At 47.4% G+C, this 20,795-nt stretch overlaps 1 protein-coding gene across 1 annotated transcript in view; it reads right to left on the minus strand.

The window, feature by feature from the left end:
- Positions 1–4,888: 4,888 nt before the first annotated feature.
- The window catches only part of EXOC4 (exocyst complex component 4), a gene marked incomplete at its 5' end in the record, with an annotated part of 345,671 nt that continues 329,764 nt past the window's right edge, over positions 4,889–20,795 (minus strand). The window contains one exon of the mRNA XM_014961001.1: positions 4,889–6,236. Coding sequence (XP_014816487.1) covers positions 5,999–6,236 — 238 coding nt within the window. The remainder of the gene's footprint in view (positions 6,237–20,795) is intronic.

Below are 20,795 nucleotides of genomic sequence, written 5' to 3' on the forward strand. Positions count from 1 at the left end.
CGACCTAATTTTTTTTTTTCTTTTTTTTTTTTTTTTTTCTTCTTTTTTTTCTGGCTCAGTTGTTAAATCCAATCAGCAAAGGAAGGAAGGGCAAAATAAAATAAAATAAAAATGCCTCATTTCTGAGCACGCTCCCGCTTCGATGCAAAAAAGCTAAAAGCATGAACTGCAGGGCACAGGCAGCTCCAGCTCGGATTGATGCCACGGCTTTGCCCAGTAATGAGGGAGCAGGGCCAGGACACCGGGGACCATGGCCTGGAGAGCAACGTTTGACTTCTCCACATCTCCCCTTCCTTTCAAGTTTATGCCTGTTGGGAGTGGAAACTCCTCAGGGCAGAACATCCCCTGCCATGGACAGACACAACGGTGGACAGGCAGCCTTTGCCCCAGGCTCAAGTTGCTGCTGGGATATAATTGATGTGGGTCACTGGGTATTTAAAAGTGCGGTTGGATGAATCTTTGGGTAATATATTCCTGAAATTAGAGCACAGTCAGCTTTGGTGGCCAAGGTCTGCAGTGATGGAGGGGGGCTTGGGTATCTTCCACGATGGGAATTAATCCCCAGGGCTAAAGATCAGTGGGCAAGTGACCATTCGTGTGACTTCTCCGTGTCTCAGCTCGGTAAAAGGACTCTCTTCCCCCCCTAAAAAAGCTCCCTGCTTGTCTAAGAGCAACACAATCATTACTGCAATGCTAATTTCCTCTTGGCAGCTCTCCCCCCACTCCCTGCCTGAGTGCCCTCCCCTTTAGTGCCATCCACCACGTTTGAAAAGAAATTTGCAATTATGACTCACGCTAATAAAATAAAATACAAACCCCACAGCCAATAAAAGGCAAAAAGAGAGTCTCGGTGGAACAACTCCTCAGCAAATGTTTCCAGCAGGCACTGAGGCTGAACGGCCCCGCGCTCATCACACGTGTGGTAGATCATGAGGTTGGGGGGAAGGTCCCACACCATAGAATCATAGAATCATTCAGGTTGGAAGAGACCCTTGGGATCATCGAGTCCAACCATCTACCCTACTCTACAAGGTCATCCCCTACACCATGTCCCTTAGCACTGCATCTAAACTTGGGGGTGGTGGTAGGGGGTTTATCTATCTATGCATGTGTGTGTGTGTACATACATACATTTGTAAGAATTTCTGTCAGACGGGCAGGTTTACATCATCCTGAAGAGGATGGCAGGAGGGAGGGGGCACTGGGGAGAGGAGGAGCTGGAAATTCAGGCAGAAACCGTGAAAAGAACTGGAGCAATTTGCTTTACCTTCCCCTTCTGCTATCGTGTCTGGCGCAGGCTTCAAAATAGTGTGCTAATTAAAACCCACTAAAGATTATGAGGCTGTAAAGAGGAAACTGTGAAACCCTCATGAACTTTTACAGCCCCTCCATGAAAATATTTCGTTTTGCGGTCTGGAGAAGTATTTCCTTGTCTCTTTAAGCACCAAAGGGCCTCATCCATGTAACGATTGCTCTCTAAGCGCTGGTGGCGCCGACAGCATCTCGTGCTGCATTACAAAACAAAAATCTCTAAGCCTTCTCCATAAACATTGTGTCCTGCAGGGCCATGGCAGGACTGCAAAACCACTTGGAGGCAAGAACTGGTGCAGGGAACAGACCCGGAGATGTTATCTGTGGTCTTCTAAGAAGATTCCAGACTGAGGATTGGGTTCCTCCTTCAGGGCAGAAGTGGGTAAGTCGCGCTGTGCACAGCTCGGGTCTAAGATAAAGGAAGTTCCTGGGTCACTGCACAATTTGCAACACGGGACAAGTGGAAACGGCATCAAGTTGTGCCAGGGGAGGTTTAGGATGGATATTGGGAAAAATTTCTTCACAGAAAGGATTATGAAGCCTTGGAAGAGGCTGTGTGGGGCAGTGGTGGAGTCCCCATCCCTGGACGTATGGCAGACGTGGTGCTGAGGGACGTGGGTTAGTGGTGGCTTTGTCAGCGTTGGGCTTATGGTTGGACTCAATGATCTGAAAGGTCCCTTCCGACCTGGACAATTCTATGGTTCTATGGTTCTATGGTTTGTTCTCTTTGGGAAACCATCTTGCACTGCCAATGTGTCATAAACGCTCCACCTGTGTGACTGGGTTCCACAGGTTGGGGTGGAGAAATAGTTACCAAACGACAATATGCAGAGGAAAGGAAAAGTAAATGCTGGCCCAGGTAGTGGCAGAAAGTTTCCCAAGGGCTGGTGCTCTCAGGAGACTTCTACTTCCGTTGAATCATAAAATGGTTTAGGTTGGAAGGGACCTTAAAGACCATCCAGTTCCAACCCCTCTGCCATGGGCAGGGACACCTCCCACTAGACGAGGTTGCTCAAAGCCCCATCCAACCTGGCCTTGAATCCCTCCAGGGATGGGGCAGCCACAGCTTCTCTGGGCAACCTGGGCCAGGGTCTCACCCCCCTCACAGCAAAGAATTTCTTCCTGTTATCCCATCTAAATCTCCCCTCTTTCAGTGTAAAACCTTTTCCCCTTGTCCTGTGGTTCCACTCCCCAGTCAAGAGTCCCTCCCCATCTCCTCTGAAGCCCCTTTAGGGACTGGAAGGGGCTGTAAGGTCTCCCCAGAGCCTTCTCCAGGCTGAGCACCCCCAACTCTCTCAGCCCGTCCTCACAGCAGAGGGGCTTCACCCCTTCGAGCATCTCCGTGGCCTCTTCTGCACCCGTTCCAACAGGTCCATGTCCTTCCTGTGCTGAGGACTCCAGAACTAGAGTGGAAAATCCTCAGGGCCACTGGTGTGTTGGTATCACCCTCTTCTTCCAACCACCTTTGGGATTGGCCTCCCACTGTGTCTCCAGATGGGTGCTTATGAGTGTGTGGACATCCTGGGTGGATAAGCCAGCGCGTTGTCTGAATAGTTATTTACTATTAAACAAAACAGCTTGTCTCTACCCGCAATAACAGCTTAATGAACAAGAAAATGTTCTCAGAAGATCTCTCCCCCACCCACTCGGTCCCCTATTAGTGAGAGGGGATTTGCAACAAACACCAACCCACAAACCAGACCCCTGCTGATTATTTAGTGTGCTCTGGGAAAGCAGGAAAGCACAAAACTAGATGCATTGCCTAAACATGAGCTATCTGGAGACCTCTAGGCTTGTTTTGGTTGGAAGGGATCTTTAAGATCATGAAGTCCAACCATCAACCTAACACTGATAAAACCACCACTAACCCATGTCCCTCAGCACCACGTCTGCCTGGCTTTTAAATCCCTCCAGGGATGGTGACTCCACCACTGCCCTGGGCAGCCTCTTCCAAGGCTTGATGACCCTTTCTGTGAAGAAATTTTTCCTAATATCTGTTCTAAACCTCCCCTGGTGCAACTTAAGGCCGTTTCCTCTTGTCCCATTGCCTGTTCCTTGGGAGAAGAGACCGACCCCCCCCGATACACCCTCCTTTCAGGGAGTTATAGGGAGCGAGAAGGTCTCCCCTCAGCCTCCTCTTCTCCAGGCTGAACACCCCCAGCTCCCTCAGCCTCTCCTCACAAGACTTGTGCTCCAGACCCCTCACCATCTTTGTTGCCCTTCTCTGGACCTGCTCCAGCACCTCAATGTCTTTCTTGTTGTGAGGGGCCCAAAACTGGTCACAGCACTCAAGGTAGGGCCTCACCAGTGCCGAGTGGGACAATCACTTCCTCATAATCTTCATTTGTGTATGTTCTATTTCTGAAACACCTGTTGGCAAGAAAACAAGATTCATTCAAACGCTACCTTTCCGGGAAAAAATATTCAGTAAGGATTTGTTAAAGGCTGAGGGGGATTCTTTCTGGCAGCATCTTGTGATGCAGCAAGAAAGCTTGTGCAGCCAATGTCAATGGGTGGCTGAAATAAGTTGGTCAGGATCTGGGTTCCTACCTGCCACATGCTGCTTGTGCCTTCTCTGTGCCCTTTGGCAACCTTCACTCCCTTTGTGCCCTTGGTGTGAAGGTTTGGAGAGGACTGGAGAGTCTGAACACTTGAGGAGAAAGACTCAATCTAATTATATGGTTTAATTACCTCAATTGCAAAAGTTTTCTTTCCTCTACAGCAGGCTGTAGGTAAGGCCCTCCCTCATGTCACTGCCTCTCTTCTCTCCACAGTCGTCCCAGCATGTTCTTCTGCCACGCAGTCCAGTATTCCTGCAAAACCTGGGAACAGGCTGCCCAGAGAAGCTGTGGCTGCCCCATCCCTGGAGGAGTTCAAGGCCAGGTTGGATGAAGCTTTGAGCAACCTGGTCTGGTGGGAGGTGTCCCTGCCCATGGTGGGGGTGAAGGGTGGAACTAGATGATCTTTATGGTCCCTTCCAACCCAAACCATTCTATGATTCCATGAAATGCCTTCTCACCCCTCAGGTCAGTGCACAGACATGGGCGAGGGCTTTGTATTTACATCTTGTGGTGGTGAGATGGACAATGTGAAGTGCACTTCAAAGAAGAGTCTTTTAAATCATTTGCTTTGGAAGTAAACACACTCCCGAGTATGAAATGTTCTTGATTTCATGCAATCTCTCATGGCACCCACCAGCACAGCTGCTCGGTGGGCGGAAAATGTGGACTGCAAAGCTTGAGATCAGCCATGTGAAGACGAGGCAGAGACTCAGATTATTAAGCAATTAAAGACAAAAGGAATCAAAAATTGTCTGACATTAGGCCAGACAGAAGAAGTCTCCTAACAACTAGAACTACTGGGTTCTGCTTTTAACATGGAGATTGAGAAGCTTCTTGTCCCGTTGGACAATGGTAGCTTGGGACTAGACTGAATGACTCAGAAGACCACTTCCACACTGAGGTAACCTTGGAGGACCCCATATGAATTCGGACCTGGAAGGGAATCTTTTAAATATCAGAAAAATAACATTTCTTAAGAAAAACCAGACAAAGCACCAGAGCCTTTGAAGAGTCTTTAAACATCCTTTAATTTTGCAGTTTCAAGAGTGACACACAAGCAGTTTCACAGCTCAGAGGGAACCCATCTCAGCATGGTAAACCCAGCTGGGTTGACAATTGACTTGGCAAATACAAGTGCAGTGTATTCTTGCTTTGGAGGAATGGTATAAACTCCTCACCCTCAGAGAATAAGGAACCTTCTACAGGGTGGCTTTGCATGGTCAAGGCAGGGCAGAAATAGTGACCTGAGAACATCTCAGAGACTTCAGAGCTGGGACCTGCCCTCTTCCTACCCTCGCTGATCCCTAGCGCTGAGCTACATAAGCCTGCGTGTCCTTCAAATCAAATGCCAATTACAAAATATCTTTTGGAGCTGGGGAGGCTCAAAAGACATCTTCAGAAAAAAAAAAAAATAGAATTAAGTTTCACTATTACCTTATATTGGCAATTTTCTCCTACGTACATCCACCATCATCCGGTGCAGAACGCGCTGTAGGAACCGATGCCATATGGCTCTGAGATAATGAAGAAGTCGAAGTGGAAACAAATGGTCCCATGTTACCTCCCACTAAGAGAACTGGCTTCTCGCTGTCTGAAGGAATAAGCAGCTGGATCTCTTTGCAGTGGAAACAGCAGAAAACTTAATGTGTCTACAACTGTCACGGAGAATAGTATTGGCAGAGCTCAAAGAGGCTTCAAAACCATCAAGATCCCACCTGTGAGCAACAGGTCTGCACTTCCACTGTCATAGCGTGGTCTGAACTTCCCCTGAAGACTCTGACCTCACCCAGTGTGACATCTTCTCTATTCCCACCCCACCAGGCATCAGCTTGCCTTCCATCTCAAGGCAAAGCAGCAGCAACACAGCAAAGTCAAATATCCCACCCAAATCTCCACCAGGATAACCTGTTCCTGCTTGGAGAACACGGTCTTGGGAGAGCACGTTAAAGAAGCGTTACGTGATTACATACCCAAAATCCCCAAAACAACCCCAAAACCAAATTACACATGGCATTTCCCTTCTCACCAGTACGATGCCACCCAGAAAACAGGCACTTTTGCCTTTGATTATAACAGAGACGTGGAGGACCTGCAGCCTGGCAGGTTCATAAGAGCCAGAGAGCAGATTACACGGTGGTGATCTTCTTGTCCTTGGTGGCCTGTTTGATAGCAGCCTGCTCACAAATGATCTCCTTCAACCGCTGCAACCTCATGTTCTGGGTGGTTTGGTCTCCCACCCCCGTCTGGCTCCGGTGCAGTAAGTTCAGGGCGTAGATGTATTCCAGCTCTGTGTACTTCACCCCTTGATCCACCACCAGGTTCAGCAGCTCATCTGCTGTGTTGTAGAGCATCTCGTAATACTGCCTGAAAAGCAAGAAAACAAAAAAAATACACTCTGGTGAGCAGCGAGCCTTGATGCTCCAAACCTTTTTTTCTGGAGAATACCACCACCTCCCACTTTATTCAGCAGTGCCAAGAGCTAAGAAGGCTGCATCAGGTGCTGCACTCGAGGAGATGCCAAGTGGGCACCTATCTCACCAACCTGTCCCCCACAGACTCAGCTGAAAGAATAACTTATGGGCAATTGAGGGCTCCTCCTTCCTAGTAGTTACCATCAGCTGTGTCCTGGGCTGCATCCCCAGCAGCGTGGCCAGCAGAGTGAGGAGGGGGATTCTGCCCCTCTGCTCTGCTCTGGGGAGATCCCACCTGGAGTATTGTGCCCAGCTCTGGAGTCCTCAGCACAGGAAGGACATGGACCTGTTGGAACGGGTGGAGAATAGGCCACGGAGATGCTGGGAGGGCTGGAGCCCCTCTGCTGTGAGGACAGGCTGAGAGAGTTGGGGGGGTTCAGCCTGGAGAAGAGAAGGCTCTGGGGAGACCTTGGAGCCCCTTCCAGTCCCCAGCGGAGCTCCAGGAGAGATGGGGAGGGACTCTGGATCAGGGAGTGGAGTGACAGGATGAGGGGGAATGGTTTTACAGTGGAACAAGGGAGACTGAGATGAGATTTTGGGAATAAATTCTTTCCTGTAAGCGTGGTGAGACCATGGCACCAGTTGCCCAGAGAAGCTGTGGCTGCCCCATCCCTGGAGGGGTTCAAGGCCAGGTTGGACAGGGCTTTCATAGAATCATAAAATTGTCCAGGCTGGAAGGGACCTCCAAAGGTCATCTAGTCCGACCTCCCCGCAGTCAGCAGGGACACCCCCAACTAGACCAGGTTGCCCAGGGCCTTGTCAAGCCTCTCCTTGAATATCTCCAGGGATGGGGCCTCAACCACCTCCCTGGGCAACCTGTTCCAGTGCTCCACCACCCTCACAGTGAAGAACTTTCTCCTAATCTCCAATCTAAGGCTTTGACCAACCTGTTGTAGTGGGTGGTGTCCCTGCCCATGGCAGGTGTTTGGAACTGGATGATCTTTAAGGTCCCTTCCAACCTGAACCATTCTATGATTCTATAATTCTATGCCATTGTTTGGTAGCCAGCAGATAGAAAGCAGTATATAGGTACAGGTGCACGTATATACATGTACACGTGGTGATGCACAGATGTGTATCTGCTCATGAGCCTGCAAAAACAGGCTTCTGGAAAGGGAAGGAATCACAGGGGTAAGGGAAGTGGAGATTTTTGTCCCTAATGAAGCCCTCTTGCAGAGAGATGCTAATTGGGAGCATGGGAAGAGCTCCAAGCCCAACACTCCAGAGACCTCCAATGCCACCGAGACATACAATTTGAGAGAAAAAATATTAAATAATGCAAAATAAAATTTGAGCCAGGAGCCGAGGTGCCTCTTTTAATAAGTAAAAGATCATCTGAAGAGAGAAGGGCATAATATAGAGGCTGCAGCGCAGGCTGGTTTAAATTAATGTAAAGTGGCATTAGTGAAAGAATGGATTTCCAAGGAAGGGAATTTAAGCAAGTACTTATTGGAAGGGAAAATGTGTCACGGGCCAGGGAAGCAGCAGGGCAATTCTGACAGCTGCCAATCCAACCACTGCAGAAAAGAAAAAAGGACGTGGGACTGGTTTGTTTGCCCCGATTTCACATCCCAGGTGGGAGAGGTGAAACTTCTGAGAGCTGCTGGGCTCCTTTGAGAGTTTTTCTTCCCCCCACTACCTCCCCTTCCAAACTGATTAAGGTTTGAAACCAGGAGAAGAGCTCTAGGAAAGCACGTGCCTAGAGGTCACGCAGCAGAAGGGGAATCAGGACTTTAGTGCCATTTATATTTAGCACTTTTGTGAATTTAGAAATTTTGCGAGGAGAAAGACCTAGGAGTCCTGGTAGACAATAGCACAACCGTGAGGCAACAATGTGCCCTTGTGGCCAAGAAGGCCAATGGCATCCTGGGGGGCATCAGGAAGAGTGTGACCAGCAGGTTGAGGGAGGTCACCCTCCCATTCTGCTCTGTCCTGGTGAGGCCCCATCTGGAGCACTGGGTCCAGTTCTGGTCTCCCCAGGTCAAGAATGGCAGGGAACTGCTGGAGAGGGGACAGCAGAGGGCTACAAAGATGATTAAAGGCCCAGAACATCTCTCTGATGAGGAAGGGCTGAGGGACTTGGGTCTAGAAAAGAGGAGACTGAGGGGGGATCTGATCAATGCCTATAAATACTTCAAGGGTGGGTGTCAGGAGGATGGGGCCAGGCTTTTTTCAGTGGTGCCCAGTGACAGGACAAGAGGAAATGGGTACAAACCGGAATATAAGAAGTTCCACCTAAACATGAGGAGGAACTTCTTTCCTTCGAGAGTGGCAGAGCCCTGGAGGAGGCTGCCCAGGAAGGCGGTGGAGTCTCCTTCTCTGGAGACATTAAAAACCTGCCTGGACATGTTCCTGTGCGGTGTGCTGTAGGTGGACCTACTTTGACAGGGGGTTGGACTAGATAATCTCCAGAGGTCCCTTCCAACCCCATGTGATTCTGTGAATTTCCCCATCTGTACCAAGGGGTAAGATCTGGTGTTGGGGGTTCTGTGGTCTAGATATCACCACGACAAAGCATCCTGTCCAGAGGGAGCTGTGGAAATAGAAGGCTTTACAAAGCTCCTTTAGGCAGAAGGGTTCCCAACCCTGGGCAGAGCCTTTCAGGTCAGGGATGAGGAGGAGGTTCCATTCCCCTGCAGCAAGCTCCAGCTTGATGAACCTTTGCTTGAGGGTTAGGTCTCTTTGGGGTGTCAAAACCAAATGAAGTGGTGCAGGTGACAAAGGCACAGCGGAGGCTCAGGCTCATCCTCCTTGATAACACCGACACTACTCTAAACTCTGTCCCAGCCAGAAAAACACAGCTCGTTCTTCAGCTGAAGCAGTTAAAGGGACATCTAGTTACTAGGCTGGGACTGATAAAGCCCCGTGGGTCAGGGGTCTAAGGATGAGTTTTAATTTCAGCACCCTTCTTCACAGAATCACAGAATCACAGAATCTTCTAGGTTGGAAGGGACCTTAAAGATCATCTTGTCCAACCATCAACCTCACTGACAAAAATAGACACCCACACAACAAACAAGGAGCATCACCATCACTAAACCATACCTCCCAGCACTACATCAACCTGTCTTTTGAACACCTCCAGGGATGGTGCCTCAACCACCTCCCTGGGCAGCCCATTCCAATGGCTGAGAACCCTTTCAGTGAAAAAATTTTTCCTAATATCCAGCCTGAACCTCCCCTGGCGCAACTTGAGGCCATTTCCTCTTGTCCTGTCGCCTGTGACTTGAGAGAAGAGACCGACCCCCACCTCTCTACACCCTCCTTTCAGGGAGTTGTAGAGAGCAATAAGGTCTCCCCTCAGCCTTCTCTTCTCCAGGCTGAATAACCCCAGTTCCCTCAGCCTCTCCTCATAACACTTGTGCTCCAGACCCCTCACCATCTTTGTCGCCCTTCTCTGGACCCGCTCCAGCACCTCAATGTCTTTTTTATGGTAGGGGGCCCAAAACTGGACACAGTACTCAAGGTGGGGCCTCACCAGTGCCGAGTACAGGGGGACAATCACCTCTCGGGCCCTACTCGCCACGCTGTTCCTGACACAGGTCAGGATGCTGTTGGCCTTCTTGGCCACCTGGGCACACTGCTGGCTCATGTTCAGCCGACAGTCGACCAACACCCCCAGGTTGAGCTCTAATTAGTCCTGTAACGTTGATGTTTGAACTCAGCAGCATTAAATAGCTGTATCTGGGACGTCTCAGAAACGAAGATACCAAATTTGAATGGCAGCTACCTACCAGCCAGGTCTACAGCATCCTTCTGACACCTTGATGTGTGTCCTCAATGGTTTAGAAAATTTGGATTTTTATCAAGACACTTCAATACACAGTCAGAAATCTAATATAAGGTTAACTTTGAGGGTACTGGCAGAATCTCGAGTATGGTTACACACACAATGTGTCGAAAAAACAGTAAGATTGCCAAGGTAAACACCTGGATTTGGGGAACATTGATCACCTTCAGGGAATTTAGGCTGAGCCGATGTCAAACGAGGTTTCACCTTTGCCAGCTCTGGCTCGGTTTTCAACCAAAGGACAGAGAGGAGATCTTGGATGGGGTGAGGAGATCTTAGATGGGGTGACCTTTCTAGAGATGGCAAGTCTTTGCTCTAAAGCACAGGACTCGTGACCTTCCCAAGGTGATAGAGGACCTTAAGAGAAGAAGGAGTGAGAACTAAAGCTCTTCCATCTGCAGCCCAGACCACTCACCGGACAAACCCAGCCACGCAAACCCACCTTTACCCCAAGTCCTTACAGCTGCCTTCCCTTTTAGCCTGTCCCAAATCTTGGATTACTGAAGAATTCTGCACCTGATACACCCAGGATTCATCTGTCGCTCTTCTCAGCATCAGATTATTTTTTAATTAAAAATTCCCTACGAAATAAAAGAAGAGAGCGGGCGAGACGGCGCGAGCGAGCGAAAGGTATGCATTTTTAATTGGGTGCAATTAAAAAACCTGCTGCTTTGGCATGGCATTGCCTTTGGCCAAACCCTATTTGCATGAGTAATTATTCACTCCATTACGAAGTCTGCTCAACTTTGCCTCCCTTGTCTTTGAAAGTATTAATAAATATTGATCAGACGCACTCCTGTTTGCCTTTGCCCAAGCAGCTCTGATGGACTCATCTTCTGATGTTATCAAATAATGAAATATGAAAGAGCGAGTGGGATGAGCCTCTTGTTCTGTGATTTTTTATTTAGGCTCTTCATTTCACTTTCAGAAGTGTATTTGTCCCTGCCATTATAAATGCTCTTTTTGATTATCAAGAGGAGGTTGAGAAAAGCAAGCTAGGAAGGGATGGGGGGAAATAAATGGACGACAGGTGAGGGAAATCTCTCTTCAACGAAAGGCTGGCAAGAACCTGCTTTGTTTTTTTTAAAGCTGAGATTTAAAACCAGGGAGAGGAATTAATATTTATTAAAAGCCGATTCTATCGCCTGACAAATAGGTTAATAAATAATAATAGTGGATTAGCATACCTAACCCAAAAGCAAATTTAGCTTCCCAAGCCCTTGGTTGGCTTCCGTGTGAGCCCAACTAAGCAGCCCTAAGCTGATTTACCCTGCACCAAGCAGCAGCATGGGTGGTAAGAGCTTCCCAGTGCCCGGCGGTGAGATATTTGGGGTAAGAAGAGACCAACAGATCAAAGCTGACCTCACAAACCTTTCCTCACCTGAGCAGGAAGTGTCAGGGATGCGGCTGATGGGAGCAAAGCGACCCGACTCATCTCATCAGGGATATACGTTTGTCCACATGCTTTCTGGCCAGTTGTTATTTATTTGCATTCTGCTGGAAAGCGTAGGTGGGACTTGCTGAGTTGATCTGACACGACAGACTTTATACACACAAACATGGTACAGGTTCTTACGGAGCATCTCTCCCGATTGGGCCAATCCCATCCTGGGCTGCATCAAAAGATGCGTTGCCAGCAGGTCCAGAGAGGTGATTCTGCCACTTTACTCTGCTCTGGTGAGACCTCACCTGGAGTATTGTGTGTAGGTCTGGAGCCCTCAATATAAGAAGGACATGGACCTGATGGAGAGGGTCCAGAGGAGGGCCACAAGGATGATCAGGGGGATGGAGCACCTCTGCTCCGAGGACAGGCTGAGGGAGCTGGGGTTGTTCAGCCTGAAGAAGAGGAGGCTCCGGGGAGACCTAAGAGCAGCCTTCCAGTACCTGAAGGGAGCTACAGGAAGGCTGGGGAGAACCTGTTTAGAAAGGCCTGCAGTGACAGGACGAGTCGGTCGGCTTCTTCATGAGCCCAGCTAAGCAGTCCTAAGCTGATTTACCCTGCACCGAGCAGCAGTCAGGGCAGTAAGAGCCTCCCAGTGCCCAGTGGTGAGATATTTGGGGTAAGAAGAGACCAACAGATCAAAACTGACCTCAAGAACCTTTCCTCACCTGAGCAGGAAGTCAGGGATGCGACTGATGGGGGCAAAGCGACCTGACTCATCTCATCAGGGATATACGTTTGTCCACATGCTTTCTGGACAGTTGTTATTTATTTGCATTCTGCTGGAAAGCGTAGGTGGGACTTGCTGAGTTGATCTGACACGACAGACTTTATACACACAAACATGGTACAGGTTCTTACGGAGCATCTCTCCCGATTGGGCCAATCCCATCCTGGGCTGCATCAAAAGAAGTGTTGCCAGCAGGTCCAGAGAGGTGATTCTGCCACTTTACTCTGCTCTGGTGAGACCTCACCTGGAGTATTGTGTGTTGAGAGAAGAGACCGACCCCCACCTCTCTACACCCTCCTTTCAGGGAGTTGTAGAGAGCAATAAGGTCTCCCCTCAGCCTTCTCTTCTCCAGGCTGAATAACCCCAGTTCCCTCAGCCTCTCCTCATAACACTTGTGCTCCAGACCCCTCACCATCTTTGTCGCCCTTCTCTGGACCCGCTCCAGCACCTCAATGTCTTTTTTATGGTAGGGGGCCCAAAACTGGACACAGTACTCAAGGTGGGGCCTCACCAGTGCCGAGTACAGGGGGACAATCACCTCTCGGGCCCTACTCGCCACGCTGTTCCTGACACAGGTCAGGATGCTGTTGGCCTTCTTGGCCACCTGGGCACACTGCTGGCTCATGTTCAGCCGACAGTCGACCAACACCCCCAGGTTGAGCTCTAATTAGTCCTGTAACGTTGATGTTTGAACTCAGCAGCATTAAATAGCTGTATCTGGGACGTCTCAGAAACGAAGATACCAAATTTGAATGGCAGCTACCTACCAGCCAGGTCTACAGCATCCTTCTGACACCTTGATGTGTGTCCTCAACGGTTTAGAAAATTTGGATTTTTATCAAGACACTTCAATACACAGTCAGAAATCTAATATAAGGTTAACTTTGAGGGTACTGGCAGAATCTCGAGTATGGTTACACACACAATGTGTCGAAAAAACAGTAAGATTGCCAAGGTAAACACCTGGATTTGGGGAACATTGATCACCTTCAGGGAATTTAGGCTGAGCCGATGTCAAACGAGGTTTCACCTTTGCCAGCTCTGGCTCGGTTTTCAACCAAAGGACAGAGAGGAGATCTTGGATGGGGTGAGGAGATCTTAGATGGGGTGACCTTTCTAGAGATGGCAAGTCTTTGCTCTAAAGCACAGGACTCGTGACCTTCCCAAGGTGATAGAGGACCTTAAGAGAAGAAGGAGTGAGAACTAAAGCTCTTCCATCTGCAGCCCAGACCACTCACCGGACAAACCCAGCCACGCAAACCCACCTTTACCCCAAGTCCTTACAGCTGCCTTCCCTTTTAGCCTGTCCCAAATCTTGGATTACTGAAGAATTCTGCACCTGATACACCCAGGATTCATCTGTCGCTCTTCTCAGCATCAGATTATTTTTTAATTAAAAATTCCCTACGAAATAAAAGAAGAGAGCAGGCGAGACGGCGCGAGCGAGCGAAAGGTATGCATTTTTAATTGGGTGCAATTAAAAAACCTGCTGCTTTGGCATGGCATTGCCTTTGGCCAAACCCTATTTGCATGAGTAATTATTCACTCCATTACGAAGTCTGCTCAACTTTGCCTCCCTTGTCTTTGAAAGTATTAATAAATATTGATCAGACGCACTCCTGTTTGCCTTTGCCCAAGCAGCTCTGATGGACTCATCTTCTGATGTTATCAAATAATGAAATATGAAAGAGCGAGTGGGATGAGCCTCTTGTTCTGTGATTTTTTATTTAGGCTCTTCATTTCACTTTCAGAAGTGTATTTGTCCCTGCCATTATAAATGCTCTTTTTGATTATCAAGAGGAGGTTGAGAAAAGCAAGCTAGGAAGGGATGGGGGGAAATAAATGGACGACAGGTGAGGGAAATCTCTCTTCAACGAAAGGCTGGCAAGAACCTGCTTTGTTTTTTTTAAAGCTGAGATTTAAAACCAGGGAGAGGAATTAATATTTATTAAAAGCCGATTCTATCGCCTGACAAATAGGTTAATAAATAATAATAGTGGATTAGCATACCTAACCCAAAAGCAAATTTAGCTTCCCAAGCCCTCGGTCGGCTTCTTCATGAGCCCAGCTAAGCAGTCCTAAGCTGATTTACCCTGCACCGAGCAGCAGTCAGGGCAGTAAGAGCCTCCCAGTGCCCAGTGGTGAGATATTTGGGGTAAGAAGAGACCAACAGATCAAAACTGACCTCAAGAACCTTTCCTCACCTGAGCAGGAAGTCAGGGATGCGACTGATGGGGGCAAAGCGACCTGACTCATCTCATCAGGGATATACGTTTGTCCACATGCTTTCTGGACAGTTGTTATTTATTTGCATTCTGCTGGAAAGCGTAGGTGGGACTTGCTGAGTTGATCTGACACGACAGACTTTATACACACAAACATGGTACAGGTTCTTACGGAGCATCTCTCCCGATTGGGCCAATCCCATCCTGGGCTGCATCAAAAGAAGTGTTGCCAGCAGGTCCAGAGAGGTGATTCTGCCACTTTACTCTGCTCTGGTGAGACCTCACCTGGAGTATTGTGTGCAGGGCTGGAGCCCTCAATATAAGAAGGACATGGACCTGATGGAGAGGGTCCAGAGGAGGGCCACAAGGATGATCAGGGGGATGGAGCACCTCTGCTCCGAGGACAGGCTGAGGGAGCTGGGGTTGTTCAGCCTGAAGAAGAGGAGGCTCCGGGGAGACCTAATAGCAGCCTTCCAGTACCTGAAGGGAGCTACAGGAAGGCTGGGGAGAACCTGTTTAGAAAGGCCTGCAGTGACAGGACGAGGGGCAATGGCTTCAAGCTGGAGGGGAACAGATTTAGACTGGAGATGAGGAGAGGGTTCTTCACTGTGAGGGTGGTGGAGCACTGGAACAGGTTGCCCAGGGAGGTGGTTGAGGCCCCTTCCCTGGAGATATTCAAGGAGAGGCTCGACGAGGCCCTGGGCAACCTGGTCTAGTTGGGGGTGTCCCTGCTGACTGCGGGGAGATCGGACTAGATGACCTTTGGAGGTCCCTTCCAGCCTGGGCAATTCTATGATTCTATGATTTGCCGTGGAAATACCAATAACCGCTGTTTTACAAGGGGAAGGAAACATTCATCTGGCTCCAAGCCTGTAGCTCTTTAGGATGGTAAATACCTGGGCCAAACTCTCCACTTATGCTCAACTTCAGTGTTGATGGCCATATTTTGGAGGGGCGAGGAGTGAAGGACTGTCTATGGTGTCCAAAGTCATAGAATCGTAGAATCGTCTAGGTTGGAAGGGACCTTAAAGATCATCTAGTCCTTATTACCCAGCTCATAGAGGATGGATAAACTAGTTTTGTGGGTTCATATGACAAAGATCTGCTCTAAAGTAGATAAGATCCATCCTTACAATGCTCCTTCATGAGCTTATCTCACATCCCCGCAAGTCAACCAACCTAGACATCTGTGACCTGTTCCTCTGACTATTGGCAATGGCATTGGGTTCAAAGTTTCTGAACTAACCCTTGAATTCTTTGGGCATTTTTTTAGGACAAACACATACCTTAAAGCAAATAATGCCTAATCCAAAGCCCAGATACAACTATACTTTTTCTGCTTACTTTATCAGGCTGGAGTTGGCCCAGGACGACCTACCATCATCTGAAGAACATCTTTGTACTAAAAGCAGATAGGGAAAGATAAATATCATTGGAGGAAATTGTTCCCAAGTGAAAGAAAAAAACATCCCATGGGCAAACCAAAACGGAAGAAATCAATTAACACCAAAACAGGATTTTTTAAAAATTACTAGTTTTAAAACAAAACGTCAAGTTACCAACAATGAAGCCATTTTGAAAGGATGCGGTTTGAGTATATATATATATATCTTTCTCAAAAAAGATGGTCTCTTGAACTCTTATTCTTGGAGACAGAGAAAAAAAAAATATAGAGGTTTTCTCATTTAGAAAAAAAATCTCTGGAAAGGCAATCAGGATGAGACAAGCTCCTCTGAGGGCTATTAATACCATTCTCCATTTAAATGCTAATGTTAACCTATAACCCAAGGCCTGCACACAAAAAAATTTTTTTTCAAAAGATGGCCAGGTGAATTCAAAATTAAATTCTGATTTCCCTGAGAATGACTTGATCTCTTCTTAAGAGAAAGACCTTCAGACGAATGGTGTGATGTTTCAGAATAAAGGATCTAACTTTAATTATTCCTTCATTATCCAGCCGGGTGCCCACTCTGCAGTAGGGCGGACAGAAAGAGATTCACGAGGCAAGAGCTCAGATCTGCGTGCTGACTTACCCAAACAGGATGAAAAAATATCTGTGCCTTATCTCCTTTCCCTTTTGGGGGATTAGGGAGTCGCTTTTATAGCAGCCAAAAATATCTCAGGTACTCTAATAAGTCAAAAAGGTTAAATATGAAGCACTTACAGACTAAATCTAGACAAAAAAAGCCACAAGACAGGACAATGAGCATGAAAGTGAAGATGAAAAAAGACCAAAGCTGCAGTTATAAAGTCACTCGATTTTGATACATGGAGATCTTGGTGGAACCACTACATTTAAATAGACAGAGGACGTGAGTGAGTGCAGGAAGGGAAGACATGGCAAGAAATGCCATGACTTCAGTTCATAGAATCATAGAATCATGGAATGGTTTGGGTTGGAAAGGATCTTAAAGACCATCCAGCTCCAACTGCCCCTGCCATAGACAGGGACATCTCCCACTAGACGAGGTTGCTCAAAGCCCCATCCAACCTGGCCCTGAACCCCTCTAGGGATGGGGCAGCCACAGCTTCTCTGGCCAACCTGGGCCAGGCTCTCACCACCCTCACAGCAAAGAATTTCTTTCTAGTATCTCATCTCAATCTCCCCTCTTTCAGTTTAAAACCATTGCCCCTTGTCCTATGGCTCCCCTCCCTCATCAAGAGTCCCTCCCCATCTCTCCTGTAGGCCCCCTTCAGGTACTGGAAGACCTTTATAAGATCTCCCTGGAGCCTTCTCTTCTCCAGGCTGAACCCCCCCAACTCTCTCAGCCTGTCTTATTAGGAGAGGGCCTCCAGCCCTCGGATCATCTCTGTGTCCTCCTCTCGTTCCCTTCCAATAGGTCGAAGTTCTTCCTGTGCTGAGGACTCCAAAGCTGGACACAGTTCACGTGATGCAGAAGAAATGGATTTTTAGGACTGGTTTGACCGAGAAGAGAAGCACATGGGACTGTTCTGTTCCCTTCCAATAGGTCGAAGTTCTTCCTGTGCTGAGGACTCCAAAGCTGGACACAGTTCACGTGATGCAGAAGAAATGGATTTTTAGGACTGGTTTGACCGAGAAGAGAAGCACATGGGACTGTTTTGTCTGTGAAGCACGAGACCTTGAGGTGGGGAAGGGAAAGAGATGAGGACAGAGTTGATGGCTACAGGGCACCAGAGATGGAGGGGAAGAGGTGAGCTCTCGCATGCAGGATTTTGCAAAGCAAGTTCTGAAAACCTGAAACAGCAAGCCAAGGAAAATCCACATAAAGCAGCAATTACTGTAATTTCTACACCTCATGAAGACTGCAATGATGTTTGCATACACAGCTCAGTGATCAGCATTTTAAAGCAAGAGTCTGCAAGCACGGATGCTGGTTCTTCTTCCGTCTTGGGAGCTTACGATCACAAAATAGGAACTAGCTATGGAAGGTATCTGCTACCTCAGATATCCACTCCCTAACCACTGCTCATCTCAAACTGCAACCTTCAAGTCCTGCGTGGAGTTACAGTCTGAAAGCATACAAGAAAATACCATTACTCTCAGGACACTATTCCACAGGGGAATGTATATCCTGACCATCACTTCTTAAGGTTTCTTTCTTGATTTTTAATTAACCTGGAGCAGTTCTGGAGACAACAACAGTAATCCCCATTCTTGGCCTCCAGAAGAACCCAAAGTGCTTTAGGAATTCACACATCAGAGATGTTACTGCTGTGCTAGTCAAGCTTAGCTCCTCTTCCAAACCATGCCAAGAAATGGACACCTCTCGTGTCTGCTTGGGCTGAGATGAACTGTGGCTGAGAAGCACCTACTTGTCTCCATGGACTGTAGAAGGAACCTAAAATTGGGCCAAAAGTGTCTGTGTGTCGCTGTGATTTACATCTTCTCCAGGTGCACCAGAGCCCACCTCATCCATGGTCTCCAGGAAGCACCATCTCCACACACTGCAACAGGTGGCATGATGTGAGGCAGGACGCACAGACGGCTCTGAGCTCTGTTACTACAGGAGGAGAATGTCAAGAATGTAAAAAACCCTCAAAAATCCAAAATGTGCAAACGCCCAAGATGCGAAATGGTTTGCGGAAGAAAATAAAACACGAGAGGAAGAAATAAAACTGAATTTATAACATAATGGTGCTTCGCGCTCCTGTGGTACCTCTGCAAATCACAGTCCTTAATAAATAGTGAGGGCTGTGATGTAAGGATAGTATTAGTTGTTTTTTTTTTACAGCCATAAGAGATAAAAATTATTTGTCCAAGGTAGACAATATCAGAGATGGGAAGCCCTGGCACCTTGATCGGTACTGTAAGTGCTTTTGGGACCGCAGCGCACAGAATTCTGATCAGGGTGCAGAGCCAGGCAAGAAAAGTAGGTGGATTTATTCAAAATGGTGTTAAGTACAGTCTTTTAATTAAAGACAACAAATTATAACACTCAGTAACTTTCCTTTTTAAAACCTAAACCACGCAGACAGTGTAAAAACCACTATAGAGAAACCAGCTCTGCCGTGCGTCGGCCTCTATGTCGATTAAACAGCTTTTTTAATGGATATTTTTGGAAAAAAACCAACTCAGGCAACACCTTTGGGTGCTACGAGCAGCTCTGTGTCGCTGAAACACTTGGTTTTCTCTCTACTGTGAATCTTTTTGTAAAACACAGATGGTAAATCTCCTGTAAAACAGGCAGGTAAGTAGCAGAAGAAAAGGTAAAGTACGTGGAGAACAACTGGTCTTCCAAAAGATCTCTCCTTTTCTCTCTCCTCCTTTTCACCCCGATACCAGCTCAGCTCTCCCTTATCTATGACTTCCTTATTAATATTTCCTTCTCATTTCCTTTTCCCTTTCTCCCATGGTTTGTCACAGAATCACAGAATCACATGGGGTTGGAAGGGACCTCTGGAGATCATCTAGTCCAACCCTCCTGGCAGAGCAGGTCCACCTAGGGCAGGTTGCACAGGAACGTGGCAAGGAAGGTTTGAATGTCTCCAGAGATGGAGACTCCACCACCTCTCTGGGCAGCCTCTTCCAGGGCTCTGCCACCCTCACAGGTAAGAAGTTCCTCCTCATGTTTCGGTGGAACTTCTTAATATTCAAGTTTGTCAATGGTGACTTGGCTGATGCTGCCCCGCCAGGATGAGATGTCTAGGGATGCCTTGGTGGCATCACGTTGGGGAGAACCCGCGCACGTGGTGCTTCCAAACCATTCCCCCTCCGACGCCAACCACCCTGGCCCTCCGCCGTGATACATGGTAATTACACGCCTTTTCAAAGGAAGGATAAATCCATTAAAAGCCATTAAGTAATTTTTCAAAAACAATGTCTGAGACACTCCTTGTAGCTCCGTCCCGGCTGCTAGAATGAAGGATGGAATTCCTCGCTCTCCAAATGGAACTTTATAGGGTATTAAATAAGCACCCTCAGCACTTATCTAAATCTTTAATTAGTTCTATAATATACTGATGATATCAAGGCTAATTAAATTTATACAGATAAAGAGCAATGAAATTCTAACCAAGTGAGCTGGAAAGTACATATTAAATAGTAAATTTAATGGTTCAAGCAGATAAATGCAATTTTATATAAAAAATTAAATTCAATTTACATGTTGTATTAAAATTGATTTTGAGTGTGCAAATGATTGGAAAAAATCTTTTTAATATATCAGTAAAAGTGCTAATCCGGCCTGTTTAAATATCAGTTATTAATGCCAGCATTTGCAAATAAGCCACACGCATTTGCATTTTTACTGCATATAGTAAAAAGAAAAAAATTATCTATACCATATGCCAGTTTATAAAGAATATTAAGCAATTTTTCCCCTTGCCTCATGCATAAATGAGAGGAAACGTGGAAATGAATGTAGCCCGAAAGGAGAAAGAGTCAGCAGTTCGATGGAAAGTACGGCAAAGATTGCTCCAGTCAGCAAAAAATAACACAATTTTAGCTACCCTTTGGGAACAACAATTACTGTGGTGAAATACCCAGCTTTATTTAGGATCAAGTGGCTTGGAACTGGATACAAAAACCCGGTGCTGTAATTGGGGAGATGGTCGGTGGTGCAAGTTTGCTGGTTTTTAATAAACCCAGGAATGTTTGGGAGCTACCGATGGGTGAAGGACACGTCTGATGGGATCTGCTTGCTATGGGGCAGAACAGAGCTGCTGTAGGAAATGATAAGGTCCATCAAGTCAATCTCTGCCTGTAGAAGGTTGCAGTCAGGTCTCGGTGCTTCAAAGGACCACTTGCTGGAGTCAGGCCAACAGCCTCAACTTCTTGAAAACTC

Source organism: Calidris pugnax, unplaced genomic scaffold (assembly GCF_001431845.1).
Source record: "Calidris pugnax isolate Ruff unplaced genomic scaffold, ASM143184v1 scaffold289, whole genome shotgun sequence".
Classification (NCBI taxonomy): domain Eukaryota; kingdom Metazoa; phylum Chordata; class Aves; order Charadriiformes; family Scolopacidae; genus Calidris; species Calidris pugnax.